General features: G+C 42.0%; 1 protein-coding gene across 1 annotated transcript in view; it reads right to left on the minus strand.

Moving 5' to 3' along the window:
• Window positions 1-8857: 8857 nt before the first annotated feature.
• The window catches only part of DERA (deoxyribose-phosphate aldolase), a 56446-nt gene continuing 42685 nt past the window's right edge, over window positions 8858-22618 (minus strand). The window contains exons 7-9 of the mRNA XM_075114995.1: window positions 16456-16568; window positions 12980-13129; window positions 8858-11230 (exon numbers count right to left, since the gene is read on the minus strand). Coding sequence (XP_074971096.1) covers window positions 11174-11230; window positions 12980-13129; window positions 16456-16568 — 320 coding nt within the window. The 3' untranslated portion in view covers window positions 8858-11173. The remainder of the gene's footprint in view (window positions 11231-12979; window positions 13130-16455; window positions 16569-22618) is intronic.

Consider the following 22618-nt stretch of genomic DNA (forward strand, 5'->3'; position numbering starts at 1 on the left):
TGTCAGGCCACTCACAGCATCCCTGGGGAGGAGGCACTGCCTAGCCTTGATGGAGGTGGGGATGTGGGAGGGTCTAAGTGAGCGTGGGTCCCCCCCAAAAAGGGTGAAAGAACCTTGCAGGAGTTTAAAGCCCAGGAAAGGAAAAGTCACGTTGGGCAAACACACACAGAGTTTTATAAGAGCTGCTGGCCTTGAAGATCCAACCTCCAAGCAAGTTATAAAAGCTGTTTTGCTGCGCTGCCCCAGGATGGGAACATTAGAAGGATCAGTAGATAGACACAAAATTAACCCTTTCTAAGAAGTTAGCTGCGGGAACCTGCAGAGGAAATATTTTTAGATCGATACAGGTATCCACAAACACCTAAAGAAGACAGGCACCACCGGGATATATGAACACCTCTAACTGAAATAATGACCCATGCACACTATGCTTTTTAAAGTTCTGTGTACAGAAGCCATAATGATGAGACAGACGTGCTAATCCAAATGTATCCGAACCAGCTGGCCCTGCTGGGTACATGTGCATGGCACCCTGTGTGGGACACCCCAATGCCACCCCAAAAGAACAAGAGGCAGAAGCCCAAGTGCCTGAAGGTGCCCAGAGTAGAAGCCAGGACGGCAGCAATGCTGCAGGCAGGTTTGTGTCCATGGCCCAGGGTATCACTGGCTTCGGGCAGGATTTACTGTCATGCCCACATCTTGGATATACAACATGTCCAGGCTTTCACTCGCATCCGCACCGCTATTCTTTAGGTAGGCAACAGAGTACTCTGCTTGCAAACCACAATCTTTTGCCTTTCAGTTTATAGTGAAAGCACTTTTTGTTTAAGAAAACATATCTATATTAGTACTAAAATTGTATTTTAGTGAAACATTTAGAAGTATTTACACTAGAAGTACACTAACAGATAGTGCTGCATTTTTTTACGTATGGAGCAAAGGGTTGACTTGCAACAGACTGCTATTTTGATAAGAATACCTTCTGCTAAGGAACTATTCTTAAGTTTATTTTTCAAGTGTTATTCCAAATCCATGTTATAAAATGTTAATACGTGCACTTAGGAGCACGGTTATGGTATGGCTGTAAAAGAAAAGAAAAAAGAATAAAAAACACCGCACAACTGGTGTCTTTTCGCATACTTAAAATGTCAGAATGGATTTGCAGTCTCTCACCCTCAGGCCGTGCAAAGCTAACCCTCACAACGGGGTGGGGGTGCTGCCAAAGTGCCTGTATGCCCCTCACCACCCAGCGCGCTCCCACGGTGCTTGCCTCCACACCACATGCAGTCGCAGGGTAGCCCAAGAAATCCGGAGGGAAGCAGAGTGGGTCTGTCACCTTAAGGATGTGAAAGAAGATGCTCCTGTGACAATAAAAGCACTCCTAAGTGCACCTCCAATCATAGATCAATTTCAAAATTGCTCCTGGCTTTTTAATTTCTTTCATTTGGAGGATTTATAGCTCACTGACATGCCAGAATGTTTATTCCACGGGCTGCCCATCACATGGTGTCCCATTGGCAAGGTACCAGGCTCCGGTACATGTTAATCTACACCTCTGCAATGATCATCTGCGGTTTCTAATAAATGACTGATAACTCTGTGTGTAACTCTTGCAGTGATTAAAGTTAACATCGGTACAGAGTGCAGGCTGTTTCAGCCGGTTTTTTGACGGCTATTTGCCATTCTTTTTAGTTTTGCCATCACTGAAACAAAAAGCTTCTTGTTTGAAAATTATTTATGGAGTGTTGCAGAGCTTTATAAGATTTTCATACACCACTCTGCAAGCTGGTATCCTTTTGGATTAGAGTGTACTCTCAATTTCAGTCCATGGATGAGAACTGCTTGATTTCTTTTCATAGTTTGCAGCTCCAGAAATGTCCATGAATATGTATTGCGTCTTTTGACACTCCTTTGTGCCGGCTTTTGGGGAAGGCTGTGCAGAATCAGAGAAGTTAAAGATGGAGTGGACCCATTAGACCATCCAGCCCGCCTGCCTCCCGGCACAGGCTTGCGCTTTCTGAATGTAACTGTCTCATATTCGTTCGGGTCCCAGCTGAGGAGCTTCTGCTGCTTCCCTGATGGGCGGCCAAACAGCCTCACCTAACTACTTACAGAAAGGCTTGTGGGTATTCACCCTAAATTTTCCGCTTGTTATTTTTGCCTAGTGCACCTGACATAATCCCAGTATTTTCTATCAAACCATTCTCCTCCATCACTGGAATTCACGTTTACCTCCATCAACACGTTATTGCCTGTTTGCATTAGTGACATACAAGAGCACTAGCCAGGAACCACAACACATCGCAGCAAGTGCTGTGTGAAAACAGAACAACAGAAAAAATCAATCCCTGCCTCAATGACTTAATTGCTCAGATGAATTAAATTTACGACATGCACGACAAGAAACAAGGAATAAACACTGGGGTCTGGAGGGTGAAGCATTTCAAAGTTACAAAACACTAAGTACTAAGGTTGTCCATGCCACTGTAGCTCAGCCTTTGTAAACGCCATTTTCATAGACAGTGTTGTTCCCTGGTCCGTCTGTCTGTCTCTCTTCCAGCCATTCCCAAAATTAAATTAATGGACGGGAGATTAGGTGGGTGAACCATTTTCTTTTGATCATAGTACCTCCTCTCCTGATGAGGTGCTGTGTTTCTGGCAGGTTCACTCCCACTCTTCTTGCCTGGATCACCTCACTCTTGCTGTGCAGCTGCCAGTTCTTGCTTCTGGTCTTCTGAGGCATCTCCCCCCCCATGCCTTTCCTTCCACTTTCCCGGCTCACGCTGGCATTCCCATTTTCCTTTATTTCTCTAACCCACACCAGTGTCTTTCTCTCTCTCTAGTCTAGCTTTTGCCTGCCAGTGGAATGACACGCCTCCTGCTGGCACCACACGCTTATACTAACACCACGAAAGGCAGGTGCCGAGGATCAGGACCATTCTCCCCTTTGCCACAGGTTCATGCTTTGAAATGTGGGAATTTCACAGAGCTCAACTGCCAAAGTTTCTAGGTGTGGGCTCAAAAACCCCAGCCCACTCCGTATTTTTATTCAGCTTTATTTTCTGACTCTTTTTTAGAAGAAACTTCAGCTGAGGAAGACATCTACCTAGAAAATTTCAGTCCAAGCAATTAGCTCACCAACGCCACAGTTGGAGCATAATGGAGAATATAACATTTATGACTCTTCTAAGTGTTAGAGACTCTAACTTCTGCCTAGGATAAGCATAGTTTCTACAGAAGGATTTAAAGCTCTGCTTGTGCTTTGCTTATGCACTTCACTACTCTTTTCTGGAAACATACCCTATTGACCAATTACTCTGTGTTCAAACATAAAAGCAGCAATTAACTTACTCATCTACCTCACCTGTCACATGTGCATTTAAAATTCTGTCTTTGCATCTTGGCATTTCTTAATCTCATCAGCAAACCCCAAAGCACTGATGTATTCTGAAGCACTACACATTTTTTTTCTCTCCGTGTGTTGCACCAGTTTTACACCCCATTGAGTTCAGGAGAGCTATACAGCTGGAAATTAGGCCCAAAGTACATATACAGGTTTAAATCCGTTTCTAAAACACTGTAACACACTGCTCTGCAGCCCTCTAATGGAGAAAATGGCAGACACGTTCAGCAAAATGAAATGGAATTAACGCTTAACAAAGAAATTTCCCCTGGAGGAGGCAGCTCTGAAAACACATACTCAATTAAGAGCAGACAGATATTTTCCTGCAGTTGAAGTGACTTTTATTTATGCATTTATTTGTTTATGCAGAGCAGAAGGTCATGAGTTTTCTTCTTAGTGAGAAGCAAGGGTTGGGGGTGAATGAAATTAGATTAGTTGGAAAAGCTTAGGTGAAGCCTCCTGGAGACCTCGGCCTCCCCACCTTCGCAGAGGAAGGTCATTGCTACTGGGGATGTCCCTCTTTCTCTGCCGTGTCTCAGAGACAGTCTGCGTCCAGTGAGTGGCCATGAATACCTAGCGATCCGCTCTGAAAACATTCCCCTTTGCTAATGCCGTCTCATTTGACTGTAGTCTAACACAATACATTTAACAAGTAGTGCACTCTCGGGTGTTGCTAACATACCTGACTTGCCCTGACTGGCTGCGTGGAGATGCTTCAGGCTATGTCTGCTCCGTCCTCTCTGGCAAATCCTACGCCAGGGTAACGCCAAGAGGCTGCTGCTCATCAGTGGTTCTTGTTAGAAGGACTCTGCACTGGGATCTTACCTGGCATTTTCAGGACAAGCTTAAGAGAAGTTTCAGAAATTGTGAAACAGCTTTGCCTTCAGTCTGTCGGGGATACCTTTTAGGATGCCTTTTCCTTCTGTCTCAGTGGCCTCCTCCTTAGCATAACTGTCTTAGAGAAATAGGATTTGTGGGAATTCACTTAAGATAACAGTAGGGAAAAGTAGGGATATTCTTCTCAAACACTGTAGAAATATACCACTTCTGGATCCCATCGAGTTGTTCGAGTACGTTGGACTTTCACACTGTAATGGTAGCCAAAGATATCTGTTATTTCTGACTCTTCCTTAAGCTAAGGTGTTAGTCATAGAGCTGTGGCTATTTTTTTAAAACCTGCATCCCACACTCAGGAATAAAGAGGAAACCATATAAAGATTTTTCTCATTTCATTAGGTAACCTGAACATGCCAAACGGCCCATGCTAGCTCTCCAAGAAATGTAGTGGTCCCCAGTCCATCCTCAGCACATCTTCAAGATATATATTTAAAGCTCCTTGAGCTTTAAACAGGTGCAGGGCAGGTCACTTTTCAGACCACGAATTTTTACGAGCCATTCTGAAGCACGTTTAGCAGAAGAGACCCCGGATGACACTGTTTTACAGAGCGGCACCGTTATTTTTGTGAGTACTTGCCATCTCCAAGGATGGGTGTGGTCTGGGCTGCCATGTGGGGAAAAATATGTTTGTGTAGATGTTCCCCGCTCTGCTGTCACCAAACACTGAAATAGCCCATTTAAAAGTGCTGAAGAAACTAGAATGAAGTCCCTGGTGCCTAGATCTATAGTTAGAGGGGCATTACTGGATGATGTGATCCTACCAGATTGCAGGGTTTATTTTTTTACCACTTTAGAGGACTCGTCAACTCTGAAGGGACTAAGGGAGGGAGGATGGAGAGGATGAAAACACCTGGATGTGAAGCACTGCACGTTTAAAGCTCTAAGTCCCAGGGCTCGGCACACACAGTGCATCTGTTTAGCATCCTTGCTGCTTCTGGGCTTCACCCTGAGAATTACTCCAGCACCACGCACCACAGAGCATCCCCGCTGCGCTCGCATTAGGCTTCTCTTAACGTTCAGAGGGAAACAACAAAAGTTCCCTTTTTCCTTTACAGCTTTTTCATTTTCTGCCTAATGAAGGTGGAATATAAAATGTTGAAGGAAAAAGCAGTTTTTCCCCTACAGTAGAATTTCCTTTTCAGTTATTTTTAATCTGACATCTGTTTTAACATGCACTCACACACTACATTTATTTTAATTTTTCCCCTCCCTTGTGTTTTATTATTTACCTCCTGTTCCAAAGAGATCACAAAAGATTACACTTCTGTGAAGCAATAACAGTGGTGGTGATGATCTCTCTTACTTCTCACAACTTCTCTTTTTATCCCTCTGTTTTTCCTTTATCTACATCTTCCTGTCACTGCCCTCCCAGAGGCCTCGTTACAGTCACTATCAGATGGGGTGATGGCATTCATAGGTTTTTTTGGAATTGGACAGATTTGTGCTAACTAGAACACAAAGCACTTCTTGTTCAGAGCCCAGACAGTTGTTCCTTGCTCTGGTTCAATTCGTGCCTTTAAATAAGTTAGAGCAAGAAATCATGCTCTGGGTCAGCCGGTGCCTGTACTTTGAAGAAAGCCCAAGACTCTGCTGAAGGCAGCAGGAAGCAGCCAATGCTGAGACGTGCCAGCCTTCAGCCAGACTTCTGACATGATGCCGGCTGAATGTTTTATTTCCCCTGGAAATGAAGATAACATCCTTAATCAACTTACATGTAATTAAATTAAATCATGGAGAATATGCATTCTCCAGCTTCTCCTCAGAAGCTACTTGCTCAGGTCTGAGCATCAGGGTGGGGGAAAAAGTTCTCAGTGGTCCAGTAATCACTACAGACAGTTTTAGCACCTTCCTTCCCCAGAGCAACCTCTGAGGCAGTAAGAGCACAGGCTGGTTCGTGCAGCCGGCAGGCATGACAGTAAGCCTTGGCAGGCTCCTCCACAAGCCCACTTGCTCTCCAGGTTGCGACAGTGGCGGGGACCCCCAACCCGCGGGATTACCAACCTGGCCTCGGCTCAGATGCAGGAAGTGAACTGGTTGGCTGGTTTGCTTGCTTGTTACAACTAGCAAATCGGTGAGAACTCACGTAAGTCTTTGAATAAAAACAGAGCTCATGCTACTATTGAAATGGAAAAATCAGCTTCTAAAGCTTTCCCTAGTTTTTAATCCATTTTGGGGTTTGGTTTTATATGACACTGCACTGTACAGAGGTGATGCTAATCTCCAGCCTGCAAAGCTCCTTCCTCTACTCCTCCTATAGAGAAAGCATGACTTGAAAAAACAAGTGTAGTAAATTCCAGTACAGCTTCCTCAGTTTGTTAACGTTCTTTTAAAAAATCTTTTGTTTTCATGTCAGCTAAGAAAGCAATTCTAAATTGATGCTTTTACAATTCAGTGTTTCCAAACACTCCCTGTGATCTCAGAGATCTGAAACTGTTATGCCTCGAGAAATCTTTTCTTCCAGAAGACCAAATTTTCTGCAATTTCCAAGAATTAGCAATCCACAAGATGTCCCCAGTGCTCAAAACAGAGCCACTCAAAATCACTAGACTCATTAGGAATGGCTAGAGCGTCTCCTTCATTAAAGGATATTAAAACAACTTTGGCACACTTTCTCTTGATAAGTGGTTACTGTAGGTCCTCACAGAAAGGGAAGGATTTGTGTAGAACAGAGTAAAGGTCTCTACAATATAGCCGGGTGGAACTTGATAGTCGCCCGTCAGTTCCTTACTCCTGCTTTTAGGGAGTGCAAGGACTGCAACCTTTCTTGAAGCTTTGTTCTTTCTAAGTCTTACCACCTCTTAATTTAGCACAGTTCTGACTTTCTGGGACTTTAATAAAAATGGTCAATCAGTAATTTTACCTATGGTGTCTTTGCATATTAAGAATACTCTTATTCTTGGTTGCCCTATTAAATAAGGACTGACCAGATGGACAACTCTCTGTCTTTCTCTCCTGGGTAGGTTACGTCTAATTAACAGCAGTTCCCTCCTTCTACTCCTACTGCACGCTATACGTATCATCCAGATGTCAGCACTGGTAATTTCAGCAAGAGCTCACCAAGATTTGGATAAAACTTCCTGTTGTTGTTTTGTGGCTTTTTTTCCCCCAGGGGAGGCAGGGAGCCAAAGTTCCCACTGAGCAAAATAAAATTAAAAGTAGATCAGTTTTTTCTGTCTCAGTGGCATGGGCTATGGTATATAATGTATGTTCCCTGCTTCACAAAGGAAATGAAAGAATGAACTTATACGACTGATGAAATAAAGATATCAAAGTATTACTTGCCCCAGCTGATATATACACTTCACATATAATTACTATTTAATATCTTTGTTTCCTACAAACCGGGAAAAAAAGCTTACCCTCTCTCCCAATTCCCTCTTCTTGTAAATAAGCTGATGCAGAATCTTCTAGACTTGCAGTTTCTACTTGACTTTCTTCTTGAATTTATTCTTCTCTTTGCAAAGTACTGTGGTCTACAAAATGAAGCTATTTAAAATCCTAAATGAATAAGTGTTATAAAAATAATAAATTAGTATACAAGACTGACTTGCACAAAACATATGTTATGCTGTGAAATATACTTAGACGGGAGCGCATAATTGCCGGTTCCTTTTCTAATGGCCTGAAGCACAGTGCTAAATCTGAACTTTTCCCAAAGCCTATGCAGCGGTGGAGCGCCGCCCCCTCCCTGGTCCCTGACCGAGTTCAGGTCTCCATCGCCTTTCATGTGCTGTCTGCAGGAATGACAACCAGCCGCAGCAACCTCGATAAATCTCAACTGCCCTCTGACCACTGGAACTAAATAGCAGCAACCGGCTATCAGCGATCAGAAAGATGGAAGGGAGGGCAGCGGAAGTGCGGGTCAGGGTGAAGGGCAGCAAGCCTAGGGGACCACACTTTGAGTGCTTCCAGTTCCCCGTGGGCAGGGGTGTAGGTCCTGCCACACCGGCCTCTGACCTGAGCTCAAAACACATTAGTCTCTGTATCCTCCGTATTTGGTGCTTTCACAGGCTCAGCACTGGAACAAGCCCAGTGACTCTTCTGGTCCTGCCCAGCCTCCCCCCACCCACAGCAGGGGCCCAGGAGCCCCACTTCAGCTCAGCTCATGGCCCTCAGCGCCTCCCTGAGCTACGTTGCAGGAGTGCTGGTCTCCAGCCCTGCCTCTACCTCCAGGCTGGACCTCAGACCTGTGCTGTTGGTAGCTGTCTCCTGGACAGGCCCCTTAGACGTGCCTTGTCCGATGTCTCCAGCCGGTCCCCTGCTGCTCCTGATGGGACACCCAGCCCAGGGTCATCCCCTCGCATCACCTAGGGTTGTCAACAGACCAATACCTGGCTGGTACCAGCAGCTTCTGTAGGAGGAGTGAGAGATGAGGCTCTGGGTCACGCTGCGGGTCTACAACCACAGACCATATGAAAACAACTCACTTGAGTCATAAAGAAGTTAACAAAGACAACCAGTCACTCTGTGACACTGAGCCTTCTGCTTATTCCTCAGAAAAAAACCACCCCAAAACCAGAATCATCTTTATTTGAATGTGTTTAAAGATTCTGTTACTTTTTAATTTTTTTTTTCCCAGAAAACTACAGGTTTCAACAGAAAAGTTGTTTACATTACTTTCCAATCCATCATCTCTCAAAACACTGGTTGGCTTGGAATTGCACAGTATTTCACATCAGCGTGTTTGTAATGTTCATGGAAAAGGGAAGCGGCTATCTTCGACTTTTCAGGAAGCCAAACTTTTCCCTCCATAAATGGAGCCTGTTCCCTCTGAATCAAAGTAACCAGCAGCAGCCCATGTGCATATCGAAACAAAGGGGGGTCATCAACAGAAATATAAACAGTTCCTCCTGGCGAGTTCATTACTCGACACGTAGCTCCCGTGGAAACAGTGAGGTTGTTCTCAGGTACTCATGTTAAAGAGTTAGGTGGCAAAGTTGGACCTTCATTAATTTTAAGGAACTCCACAGAGTCTTTCACCTAGAAACTAAAGCATCTCCAAAAAAATCAGCTTCTATCTTTGTCCTAAATGTCCAAAAGACAACCAACAACAAAAATGTGTACTTTGCAAGTAAGGTGAAACTTTCTGTTATGAAAGTATTGAAATTCACTCTAAGATTTATACGACTAGAGCTAAACAGCAGCAAAACCCAGCGTGAGGTTCCTGGGAGGGCATGGCAGAGGCTCACCTTGGCAAGCACCTGGTGCGCACTGACTTCATGTAACGGGTGCTGTATTTCTGAAAGCTCAGCAGCAGAATTTTGCTCTAAATACACAAACAGGCATTGGTTTTTCCCTTCAAGGAACTGGCATTGAAATCAGCAGGAAAACCCATAGCAAAAAGGCCACTTTCCAGGAAAACAAAGATGTGAAAATACAGTCACAACTCAGCCTCATTTTCTGTGTTGAGGCATAAAGCTGAAAAAGGCTGAGCGCCTTGGACGAACTACTTCCTGGGAAATTAAGACCTATTTTTGGCACTGAGCTCTGCATATAGGATTTTGCTTTCTATATATGTTGTTTCTACGATTTTTTTTCCCCTGTTCAGGTTTCCTATCTGTCCAAGGTGTTTTGTAGAGCACTAGTGAGCCAGGTGGTATAACCAGAGAGGTAACTGAGTTGTTATCTTTATGAAGCACAGATCTCTCTGTAATAAATGTACCTTGTAGCTTGATTTACAGCAAAATCCTCCTCCTCTTACTTCCCTGATGAGACCTACTTAAGTCAGTGAGACTAGTCATGATGATAAGATAATTAAGTTTTTAGTACAACTCTGGTTAGTGAGCAGAATGCAGTTCTGAAATAATGAATCTACTGGCTCCAGACTGATATTCCGAAGGTTTTGATTATTTTGGTATTACTCTTAATGTGCTCTGAGAAAAGTACTTTTTACATTAAAGCTGTAAACCCCATATAGGACACAATTCAAATCACCTTTTAAATTAAAGAATTGCTTTTAGAATGGCAAAGTTGAAGTTCAGCCAGCATAGCAGTGACACCTGCAAACTGACAGTCAAATCCCCCTACATTAAAATGGAAAGATTTGCATGAATGTGTTTTAAAATGACAGGAGACAGGAATGGGAGCTTCTAAGCAAGTTAGACTAAAATTTTAAGAGTGAAATGCCTAAAAATAGGCCCCTGAATGCATAGTTAAGCACCTATATAGAGGCTGCTTGATTTTCAGTTGTTCTGATCACCCAGAGCTCCCATTAACTTCAGGAGCAACTGTGGATACTCAGCTGTTCTAGAAATCAAGCCACCTTTATTCAAGGGTCTAAATATGGATGTCTGTGCCCAAGTTTGGGGGAAAAAAATAAAAAAAAAATGGTTTTTTGCTACAGAGACATTTTATAAAAGAAAGTAATAGCCAAGTTTCATTTTCTCAGGTTACAATGCTTGAAACTGAATCAACACAGCAATTAATAGTGCAACAAATCTGTGGCAGAAGATTTTGTCTGAGGTGAATGGAAAGCTGTTCCAAGATCTGTAGCTCTTAATTAGCAATCTGAAACATTCCATATATATTTCATATTCTGCGACTGCAAAGTGTTACCAGGCCACCTAAATCTTTTTCATAGTATTTCAGTGTTGCCATTAATAAGCTTTTCAGGCTGGTCCGAGGAAGACTCTGCAAGATTAACTTTGCAAATCTGTAAGTATTAACTATTTAACTATTTCAGAATTACCATTTTTTCTGCTTTTAGATCAAGTACAACCAGCAGACTTGAGCATATTTTTAAATACTATAAAATATGAAGAAGGGAGAATTAGGCCTTTAATTCTATCATATGCACTTGGTTGTCAGAAGACTTCTGAATGCTGTTTGCTTAAAGACCTCTTTTGTAAAAGTAATCCTGAGTTGATTTTGCGTCTAAGCCATTGCCAGGTCATGCTTAAGTGCATAAGAGCCAGTCACATGATAGAAAATCTGCAAGAAAAAAGAAAGTTTATGATGGAATTATATATGACTATAAATCTGAAAGTGTCAAGGAAGTAACAAATTAAAGGCATGCCAGATGAAGATGATGGTTGGTGTGTGTGTGTGTGTGCATAAAATATGATGTGATATACCTTTATGTACCTGTTTATAGGATCTGAACTAAGGGCTTTTGCTGCTTTGCTTGGAAGAAAAGAAAAAAGCAGAGACTCCTGTTGCTTTTAACTAGGCTTTCAAAAACAGCCAGGAAGGAGACAATGCTTTACTCTCACTGCAATCTGATTTTGTCAATTTCAGTATTATTTTGTGATATTCGAAGTATCCTAAATTGCTTATGCTTTTATATTGCTCATTTCAAACTGTTCTTTAAACTGTACTGTCTTGGAGGTGGGGGAGTGTTCTCCCCATTTTCTATGTTTGTTTTTTTTTAAAAAAAAACCTGTTCATTTTATTTAATATAATGATTGGGACATTTCATCTTGCATGTTTTTAGATGGCATAGTACAGCAGAGCTTTGGTCATGACTGGGGCATTTGTGCAATCCCTGGCAGATAAAAGGATGCCGCCCTTAAGAAAACAGCACAAATCACATGACACAATCACTGGCTGTGTTGTAAGACTGAGCAGTGATGACAGTGGCAACAAGAAAGCTCATGCTGCTTTGTCATAACCACGGACATGATTTTAGGTCAATAGTGAGGCAGAGGCACTTTGGCAATGAAGCATGCCAATATTATTCTCATTGCAGGAGTGAGCTAGCGGTTTTCAACAGTCATGAATATTCACCTGACATCTCTCAGCTGTTCTACATTTCTTAAGACATGCCAGTATTTCAGTTGCTAGTAGAGGTGGGGAAAGGGAACTGACTGATGATTTTTTCCTCGCCCAGAAACCCTATATCTCATGGTCTCCCACCAGCAGCAACAGCACAAGGACTCTCAAACTTTTTTCTTGGTTAAAGCTCATACGACCTCATCTCCTGCATGCAGTGAACATGGCAGTGAAGTTCAGCAGCCCTCATGGTTTAGTAGTTGCTATGACACTATGCTGTTCTCAACTACGGCTTATCCTTTGGGGTTGAGACCCTGCGCCACTGGGGTAGGTCGTGGGTAGATAGGCCAGAACCCTTCTTCCCACCAGGAACTATATATTGCCACTGCACCTCATATACTATTTGCCTGCCAGGAAACACAGCAACCAGCCTGCACAAAAATAAAAGCAATTAGAAAAATGAGGTTTTGTAGGAGGCAATTGCTTTTCTTCCCCAGGAAATAATCAATATGTAAAAACTTCTCTATCAGCGGTACCATATGTAGGATGAGACGTGACTTTCTCCACAGCATGGAAATATATCGTGAACAGTTGCAGCACAGTGACACAAAAGGTCTGTGAGACGAGGGTCAGCTGAACTGGCAACAGCTAGGAGTGCAGGGGAGTGCACTACCATGCAGTTGCAAAAAACTCTGCGTACGTACAAACTGAGCCTCTTTGCTCACTGCATTGCAAACCTGGCCCAGGCAATTGCCAGCTGCTGGAGTATCAGAGTCCCAGATGTCTGTAATGACAGGCCAAATTTAAAGAAGTACTGGGCTGGAAGTGAACCTGTCATTAATAATGAATTAGGCGTATGTTCTGTTATCTTTTAAACAGCACCAAAAAGCATATTCTGAAAAAGAAGTAAGCCAGCACATTTGGACAGATTACTTCTCTCCACCAAGCTGAAAACCGTTAACAACTAACCTGTTTCTCAATGTCTTCCAGCAAACTACTGGCACCCAGGCGAAAGAGCTCTGGTGTTAGCCATTCCACTCCCAGTTCCTCCTTCACCAGCATAAGCCAAGTAATAGCTTCTTTTGCCGTCCGAATGCCCCCAGCAGGTTTAAATCCAACCTTTATATAGAAAAAAGAAGTGCAATACACATTTTCATTCATCAGCAACCATAGAAGAGCAATCAGCATTTGTACACCTGCAGTCTCAAAGTGCCTGTGGTGTATGTAACAACTCTACACAGTAAGTATCTGACTGCAAACAGTATAAGCCCTGGACTAGTTCTGAGAGCTATCAACCCTCAGCTGTCACTGCGAAAGATAACATTTTCATCCCAAGGGACAGCAACTGAGGCTGTAATACTTTTGACCCCAGTGCACTTTCTCAGGAGCTGGGTTTGAGGTCTAATGGGAGTATTTTGCCCATAACACATATCAGGCCAAGGGATTTAGGCAGGACCTGGGATACCAGCATACCACCTACTGTCCATGTCGTAATCTAATTCCAAATATATTACAACAAATATACATGCAGTAACATAACGCTAAAAATGCTGAAATAAAGCATGTGTGGCAGCTGACTCATGGAGAGCAGTGAGAGATGGTTGCGCTTTATAAAAAGCCTGTGCACCACAGTTATACATGATTGGGCTCTATAGTAAAACCTATCAGAGGTTTAATTTTCACTACAATTTTCCAAATGGGAATTAAATTAGGCCTGTCTTTACCAGAAATTGAAAGTTTTGTGCTTCACAGGAACTGCAAAACTTCTCTCCCAACACAACCTGGATATGCTTTCAGTCACTTAATGAGAGATACGTCTCTTATTTGGTCAGGTGAACTGCCATGTATGTAGAGGCACACATGCCGAGAAAAACCTACCTTTGAGGTAAAGCGTGTCTTGAATCCCATCATCAATCTGCTGTGCTGAGCCAGCACTGAGGTGACTTGGCATGCACCCTTAATGCCAGTCTTTTGGTTATGTGCCATTTAGGCGCATCTCATTCTGACACAGAGCTTATGACACGCAGTTATCAAATCCCTCATCAAAAATTTTGTCACCTGCATTACCCAAAATGTTGGCCTGCAGAAGCTTACTAAACCCTTGAAAAACTAGGAGAATTAGGAAAAGGTGTTTCTGCATTTAAAAAAAAAAAAAATCTGAACAATCTGTACAACAGTAGCACACCGTGATTCTTTCTACATTTCTCCCTGGCGTAAACCTTTACCTTGGGTACTCCTTCCTGTCAGCCTCCTTCGGCAAGAATTATTGTTCTGAATTCTGTATACACATTCCTGAAACCTCTCTGCATTGAGGATTTCTTTGTACCTTATGGATATAATAGTGGAATCAAAAAGTATCTGTCTTTAAATGTGTTTGGTAATTTTTCTAATAGCGATTGCAGGATAGAGACAAGCACATAATAAATCCTTCTTTCACACTGACATCATATTTCCAATAAGATTATAAAGAACAATAACAGGAAAAGCTTGATAAATCCAAAACGCAAAGACTGTGTTTTTGTGGATGGATGGATGGATGGATGGATGGATGGATGGATGGATGAGTGTAAGCGTACATCTGTTAACATTAGATTTCCAAAAGGAATTTAAACCACAGCAACTGGAAAAGCATCTTCTAGACAATAAATTAAAGTAGTGGGAATGTGTTTTCCCTCAGGAAGAGAAATTCTAATTAAATTCAAATTTAGTTTTCTTCCTAGAAATATTACAGCTCTTTGAGACAATCTGTGGCAAACCCAAGTAAAATACAGTTAATAAAAGAATTAAAAACACCATGCAGAATTCCTTCCCCTTTTAGTAAACTCTGAAAGCTCTTTTCTTTGCGAAAAAGCTGACAAAGACAAGCCTGTCCTCTCCTCCATTTACCAGCTTGCCAAACGGCACATCTGACTGCCATAAAAACACAAAAAGGAAGGGGGGTTGGAATTTAATTCAAGAGCAGTACAAAGTCCAGCTACCGCTTTCCTGCTGTTTCACAGCATTTCATTATTTTGCTTAATAAGTTCATCTCCTCAAGAATTTTCTCTTCACCTTATATTATTAAAAGTAATAAGTTTTTCTGGATTGGGGGTGTTCCCAACAGAAAAACCAATTTATGTATGTCCTTCAATAATGACAGGAAAAGATTATTTCCCATTATATTGCACACTTTTCATATCACCACCACAGCTTATCATTCAATAAATGTTACTCTGCAACTTGTTCCTTCCCTCGAAGAAGTTTAATTTCTGTATTAACCTGTTTTTCCCAGCCAACTCCTTGCTAGAAAGCATCCCTACAGCAGCAAAATTAGTTTGTTAAAGAAACCATTTAGAAATCTCTTGTCACTGATAATATTGTCTTCAGTTAATAAAAGCACATAAAGTCAGTTTACATCTAATTCACTGACACACACACGCACACAGACATAAGCACTCATTCTTAATAACACATTTTGTACCATGAATGCATCTTTTTAAAGCAAAAGGTGAATTCAACATTTATATCCAATTATAAGTACAAAGCTGTGTTAATGCAGCAGAGCCCAACCTCTGGCACACATCTCATGCAAGCAGCACTGGTGCTGAGGTGAGTCACCCAGCCCCAGGGATCTGCCTCAGGTTGGCAGCAGTCATGATGCTCCCGCAGAAGCAAGGCTATTGGAACTGCTCAAGTTGTGTGGCACAGAGAGATGCGGGCTGGGGAAGGGAGGAGTGAGGACAGCCCAGGAATCCATGCTGGCCTCATCTAGATGACTACAGAGAGGAGATGGACACACATCTAACCTGCTGTCACGTGTTCCTATGTCCTAACATCATACCTTGAAAGGTCACCTGCAGAAGGGACAGAAGGGTCAGCTGGAGAGGATGGAAGAGTGACCCAGAAGTGGGGGGAGGGTCCTAGCTAGAGACGTGGTTTCCTTCCCTGAGGCTGCAGGTGAGAACAAAGCCCACTGCTGAACACCAGCAAAAGATGTAACTGGCAGCCCCCACTTGCCTGTGGATAAAGGAGGTGAGAGGAGGCTTAAGCCTTCCTGGATAACCTCCTGGTTTCCTACTGCTTCAGCACAAGGATGGATTCACAGATAGATTGTCATGGACTCCCCCCCGCTCCTGGCATTAAATACCTTAAACGGTGAAACAAAACTCAGACCCAAATGCAGCAGGGGGTGCATCAAGACTGCATGAGCTTTTAGGGAATGAAGTGATAGTTATTCAAGGGAGGAAAGCCAAAAGTGCTGCCTTTTCTTTTTTTTTTTTTAAGATATACAAATATTAGTGAATCAAATGAGGAATGCAAGAGAGAAGCTCCATTACCTATTACTCATATAGCCATGGAAGCTAATGTATGTGGATTGTATATGTTCTGCATTTTGAAACTATTACAGTCCTATTTCCTTCTGAGTGAGCCTGTTTGGTTAATTTTATAAAGGTAACAAGAATTACCTTGTTGCCAGTTTGCCAGTAGAATTCTCTAATGGCTCGCATCATGACTACTCCGACTGGGAAGGTCGCGTTTTCCACTTCCTTTCCTGTAGATGTCTTTATAAAATCAGAACCTGAAAAGAAGTAAAAAGCTTTATGGTAGTTTTAGAACAAGAGCCACTCTGCACATACATAGTTCACACCATCCACAGATGTCCTCATACTTCACAGCAGTTATGAAGCCTTCCTTTACACGTACATCCCTGAGGTGTCGGTGCTAACCTTGCTCTGGTGGAGGCTAGAGCAGGAGGATGATACCCACCCGGTTTCAGAGCAATTCAGACATCCCAAGGGCTAAATGAACATCTCAGCTCTTAATTCTTTGCTTGAGTTATCAGACCAACAATCTTTTCAGGACAGCCCAATAGGATATATGTTCCTGTACAGACACTCAATATATGTGTATATAAACATTAAAAGGAATGTGTCTGACTAACCACAACAACAAAGATTATTTCTTCCAAACAAATTTTGCATATAAATCAACATTTTAGTATTTTCACAAGGATCTTCCTGAACAGAAGCGATTTTCATAGTTTTTTTTTTTTTTAATTTAACTTTGCATCTATTTAGACTCACATTTGACAGTCTGGTATTGCATCTCCTGCAGCTGTTTAAAGTGAAATGAAAGAGATCCCATGTGTATTTACGAAATCAGCTGTGTAATACTGTAAACGGGGAAAACTCCCTTCTTATGCATTTTGCAATTGTAACATTGCAAATTACTATACCTAAACCCATGGTCTGATATAATGCAGTAATAAGGTCAAAACACTTGTGTTATTTAAAGAAGGAGAGTTAGCCTTGGCTTATTTTTTTCTGGGTTCTCACTTGTGAACAATATTCTCCACTGCCTGTCCTGGAGTACACTAGGTAGTGGTTTTGTGCATTCTTGCTGTTTTGGGTTAGCTTAAAAGGAATCCTGCAGCACAATATAACAAAAAGCTAAGAAACTAAACAAAAAGTTTGCCTTGCAGTGTATGATCCCACATTGACTCAATACAATGGTAAAAATTCTTTAATTGCATTAGGTTGCACTTCATCCCTGAGAACCTACTTCTTCGAAAAGGTGTACTGTGGGATCATTAATTATCAAAAGTAACCGGGAGAAGATGAGGGATAATTCAAACATCGTGTAGTAGTGCACCATCCACTTAAGTCAATTGGAACTGCATCTGCTTCCACTTTAAATTTGGCTTAGGGTCCATTTTGTCTCCTATTTGAATGACGATGCCTCTACAACATCCCCTAGAGTAAGGAAGGAAAGTTTCACTGCTGGCTCAAACTAAAGAGTTGCCTATGCTACATTTTGATGGTGTGCTGCAGCACACTCCAGAGACCCGTCTTCCTGATGACACAGCCGACTGGCGCATGGCTAGGTCTCAGCCTGATGGGAAGTTAAGGCAAAGTCAGGCGTGTTTCTGCATCCTGTGATTTAAACATAATTGAACAGTATCACTAACATCATGTCTTGTAAGACCATGGTTTTCTCTGTAGGCTTCTTGTCTAGGCACTAACTCAGCCCACTGGTGATTAAGTTGCACCCTCCTATGACAATTCCCATTCTAAAGAGAAACAGTTATTTGCGAAAAAAATTCTAACTCCGGAGAAAGTGCAATGTGCAAAAGAGGCAATTAATAGTTGATTGAGCTTTGCAATGAATGGAGCACACAGGAGAGACAATTGAGTTACATATTTCAGAGCTGCTCCCTTTCAGAGAGGCACTACGGACATCTCATAGTCACATTAGAACACGTAACAGTGGTAGTGAAACTTCAACATCGCCAAATTATATTTTTAATTTCCCTTTCGAAATGCAGCACTTAAAGTCCTTCAGTGCAATACTTTTCATTATTTCTGGTATAAGGTAAGTCAAAGCTTTTATAAGTCTTATAATTACAAGTCTCTATGGTACAGTTTCATTAAAAACTTTCATTAAACAACAGCTGCCCTTGTATATGGTCTTCTAATCAATTTGGTCAAACAGAATGACTTCTAATCAGCTGTTGATAAAAATAGAAGATGAAATTTTAATTCTAATAGATTAACCACAAACTCAAGATAGTCTTCAAAATCCATCTAGCTCTATTCTCCAGTGGATTTAACGACTATTCAGCAACTCATTACTAAATAGAACAAGATGAACATTTTCCAGTTCATTAAAGAAATGTACTATGTATTTTTGCATTGTCCTCATGATTCGTTACAGGGAGTCTTAATTACAAGATAATGGATAATGGTTATTAAATGCAGACTCCAGTAATGAAGCTCTATTCATTTGCGAGCCTCAGAGACTGCAAAGAGGGGAAAATAAAATTACTAGCTTCAAAAGATTAACGGATCAAATTATTATTCAATTTTGAAAATCTCATTCAGACTTCATAGAAACAAGAAGAGATTAAAAACTAGTATTAGTACAAAAGTAGTGCATTTATATATTTATTTTTAAATAATATCTTAAGGCTATTACCAGAATAATCAACTTTAGATGTGATTATTAGACAAACATACAGCCAATTTAGTGGCATCCTCTAACAATGAAAACAACACATTTTTATTTCCTGAACAAATTCTATTTATGACACAAGAGCTTGCTAGCAGGACTGCATGCAGCGTCTCGCAGAAGACACAAGATGCATGCTATCAGAGAGCACCACAATGGAAGGTGCTATTAACGTCTAGATTTCAGGAATGAAAAGGGGTATTTAAAAATCAACCACTGCTATAAAAAGCACCTCATTAAGTAGACTTTATGCCAACCTTGTAATAATAAGGGAGTCTCACCAAGCCTATTTCTTATTCAAGCTTTCAAAAACAAGTCTAAGGAATGAAGTTCAGCAGGAGTTTTATCTGGAAACTTAGGTGATGATTTAGAAACTGAGTTTCATCACCCATCTTCTGATCTTCCTATGAAGGTATACAGTCAAAAAATCAAGGCTAATGTTAAAATACATGCTGGATGGCTTTCCCCTTCCTTAGAGCAGGTTCCACGATTCAATGAAACATTAAATCAAACACTTAAAAAAATGAGTTCTTCAGGGTATATTTCTAGGCCCAGTGAACCTGGAAAAGGCCACACTTTCTACTCTTTTCCAATGTGCAACCACAACAGTACATTGCCTTTCAAGGCAGCGAGTCATGTAAGACTCATTGAATCAGTGAAGAGTGGAGGCATCAGAGCCTTTTTGAAACAGCAGCATTACACGCCTGTTTCAGGTGGGCTTGATGCCAGCCTAGAAATCCACCTGCCTGTGATACATTACAGCACCAGAGCCTGGCAAGCACAAACTGCATCAGCTTACTTTATCCAGAGATGGAAATCTGAATAAACCTTAAGAAATGTGAACCGTGCCACAGCCTCTGTTTGAGAGGCTCCCTCTAGTCAAGAGCAACTGAGCTCTCAGCGCCGCTGGGAGCCAGACCACTTGGGCGGCAGTCACACATCTTGTGAAGTCAGGTAGAGTATTTTAAGATATTAAATCCTCTCTTCCCTTGCACTCTCACCCCCCATACACATATGACCCTCAGCCACTGCACTCCACCAAAGACCACTCAGAATAAGCCAGCTGAATGTGCACCTGCTAAAAAGAAAATCAGTGTCTTCACAGCATGTTGCCTGAGTCCATACCTGGAGGTCAAGACGAATTCCGTTATATTATTTCTATTCTAGATACTCACACAGCCTTATTTATGGTAGCACCTGAGCAGAGGTGTAGACCTGAGCAACAAAGAAGCTGAGTGACTTGCCCACGGCCTCTCAGCAAGCATTTGGCAGGGCAGGGATTGAATGTCCTGGTCTCCTGAAGGCCAGAAGAGCTGCCATGACTGGCCTGCCCTGCTGCTATCCTCTATATCATCTTGAAACGCTACAAAGCTTCCCAGTCCACATAACATTGAAGCAGAGCATGAGAACTGGAGAATCTTATTTAGATGGCAGCATCCAGGAAACACACTCTGGTTCTGTAATTAAGCAATAAGGAATAATAAGCATCACAGCAATCGTGGAGTAATCACAACCTTTCGGTTGTGAAGTGCTTCAAATGCCCTTGGGGAATGATTATCTCCTGATAACTACAGACTGTTCTGTTGCCTTACTCCTAATAAAGAACAAAGATGGGTCTGGCAGTTTTAAACAATAGTTTAAAGAGAGAGATGCTTGCAGAGGGACAATTATGCTGTGATACTTTGTAAGTACCTGCAGTGAGCACAAACATGTCTTGGTTGCTGCAACTCAGATGTAACATTATGCGGCAACACAGGGTGAACACATACACTTCCAAGATTTCTAGGACTGGTGGCAAAGAGGTGTGCTGCTGAGGGGACCTGCAAAATCCCCTGTCCTGTTTGTGCTGACAAGGTAGCAATGATAAAATAGTACATTATCAAATGTGCATAAAATCCCATTAGCAAGTCATCTTTCTATTTCATGAGTACCTAAAATAAGGGTCTTAAGATCTACACACAATTAGTCTGACTAGGGGTGACCAGGTTATCGACCCTCTGAAAATAAGAGGCAGGGCAAGGTAAAAAAGGCTAATGTAGTAGCTAATTCTTGTCAGTTGAGTCATCATAATTGTCCACTTACATGTCCCTATCCTACTGCAGTGGCAAGATAAAATACATTCCTGGCTAGCTTAACTTTGCCGTTGAGAAGGAGAAGAGAAGCTTCTTTAGCAGTAGCTCACCAAGTAGCTTTAACTCCATCACACATGGCTACTCTGCCAGACCACTTGGTTAGGTGCCTATGCATGTTTTCACATGCCTGTGTCTAAGCTACCATTTTGAAAAATGCTAGCTTGTAACTTAGACTTCCGTGAACTGCCTATTTTTTGCAATTCTTTTTGGAAAAGTGCCTGCATGGAGGGGTGTGGGGGAAATGACATCATAGGACTCCATGTTTAAGGTCTCTTTACAAATAAGGCAACCTCTCTAATGACCCATCCTATCATCTCAGCTTTGTTTTCAAGACTCAGAATGGATGCTTCCTGTCTTGTACACCACCTCTGGTAACAGGTGTTCTGCAGGCCAAACGATGCCCTTAGGGACACTTACGCATGCACACAAAGGGACAAACTATTAAGTCCATACTTAGGCAAAATCCCCTGTAGATGATGTCTGAAAGAATTCAGCATTGCTGAATTATGCATAGCTTGCTAATGCACTATTATAGTGCCTACCATCAGTCTCCATAGAATACTATTACTTAATTAGCATTAGTTTCTTGTAAAATGTCTTTCTCTAGAAGGTTCAACAGAAAGATCCATAGCACCTTCTGTTACTCGGCTACATAACATGCGCTTTTGCTTTTTTAGAGCATTCCTTCCAACCCAATCCCTATTTGGTATGGCGAAAGAGAAGATAAATAACTGATGTGCTCCAGGCTCAAAGGCCAAAGCTGCAGTCCCTGTCAATGGTGGCTCTTGGCTTTAGGCTTCAAACCACACTGAAGAGCAGGAGGCAACAGGCACCCAGTCCCCTCCTGTACTGCCAGGCAGAAGCAGTGTTGGGAGATGCCAGGGTGCAGGAGCAGTTCAGGCAATTACGTGCTGCTGGAATAGCCATTCCTCTTCCTCTCCAAAGAGGAAGCAGCAGGATATCCTCCCAAGAGTGACTAGTGGGATAACAAGGAAGCTTAAGGAATCCCTGTATTGTTATCTGCTTGTTAAATTTCATGTTTCTTTACTAAGATCTCATTTTTCTTCTTTAAAACTGTGTACCATGTATTACACTCAAGGGCTTTACAGTGTATGACCTATATTAACCTTATTCCATTTTGCAGATGGCATTACTGGAACTGGTTAAGCAGTCTGCCTAATGACACATGACGAGCCAAAGGTAGAAAGAAGAAATAAATCAATGCATCCCAACACCTAATCGTAAAGTTACTATAATCATGGAGAAAAAAATACACCTTTCCTTTCAGCTTATCCACTCACAATGCTGTTTTATTTTACAGACTACTCTGTGGGCTATTTTTTGCCACACTCCTGATCTTGAGCAAGATACAAAATACAAGAGACAGCAGTGCACGTCTTCTCTCTACTCTAGAAAAGGCTCTGCTTGAGAGCGCACCCCAGCACACCCAGGGCAGGAGGCAGCCCTGGTGGCACAGCTCTGGCCCCAG

Source organism: Phalacrocorax aristotelis, chromosome 1 (genome assembly GCF_949628215.1).
Source record: "Phalacrocorax aristotelis chromosome 1, bGulAri2.1, whole genome shotgun sequence".
Lineage (NCBI taxonomy): Eukaryota > Metazoa > Chordata > Aves > Suliformes > Phalacrocoracidae > Phalacrocorax > Phalacrocorax aristotelis.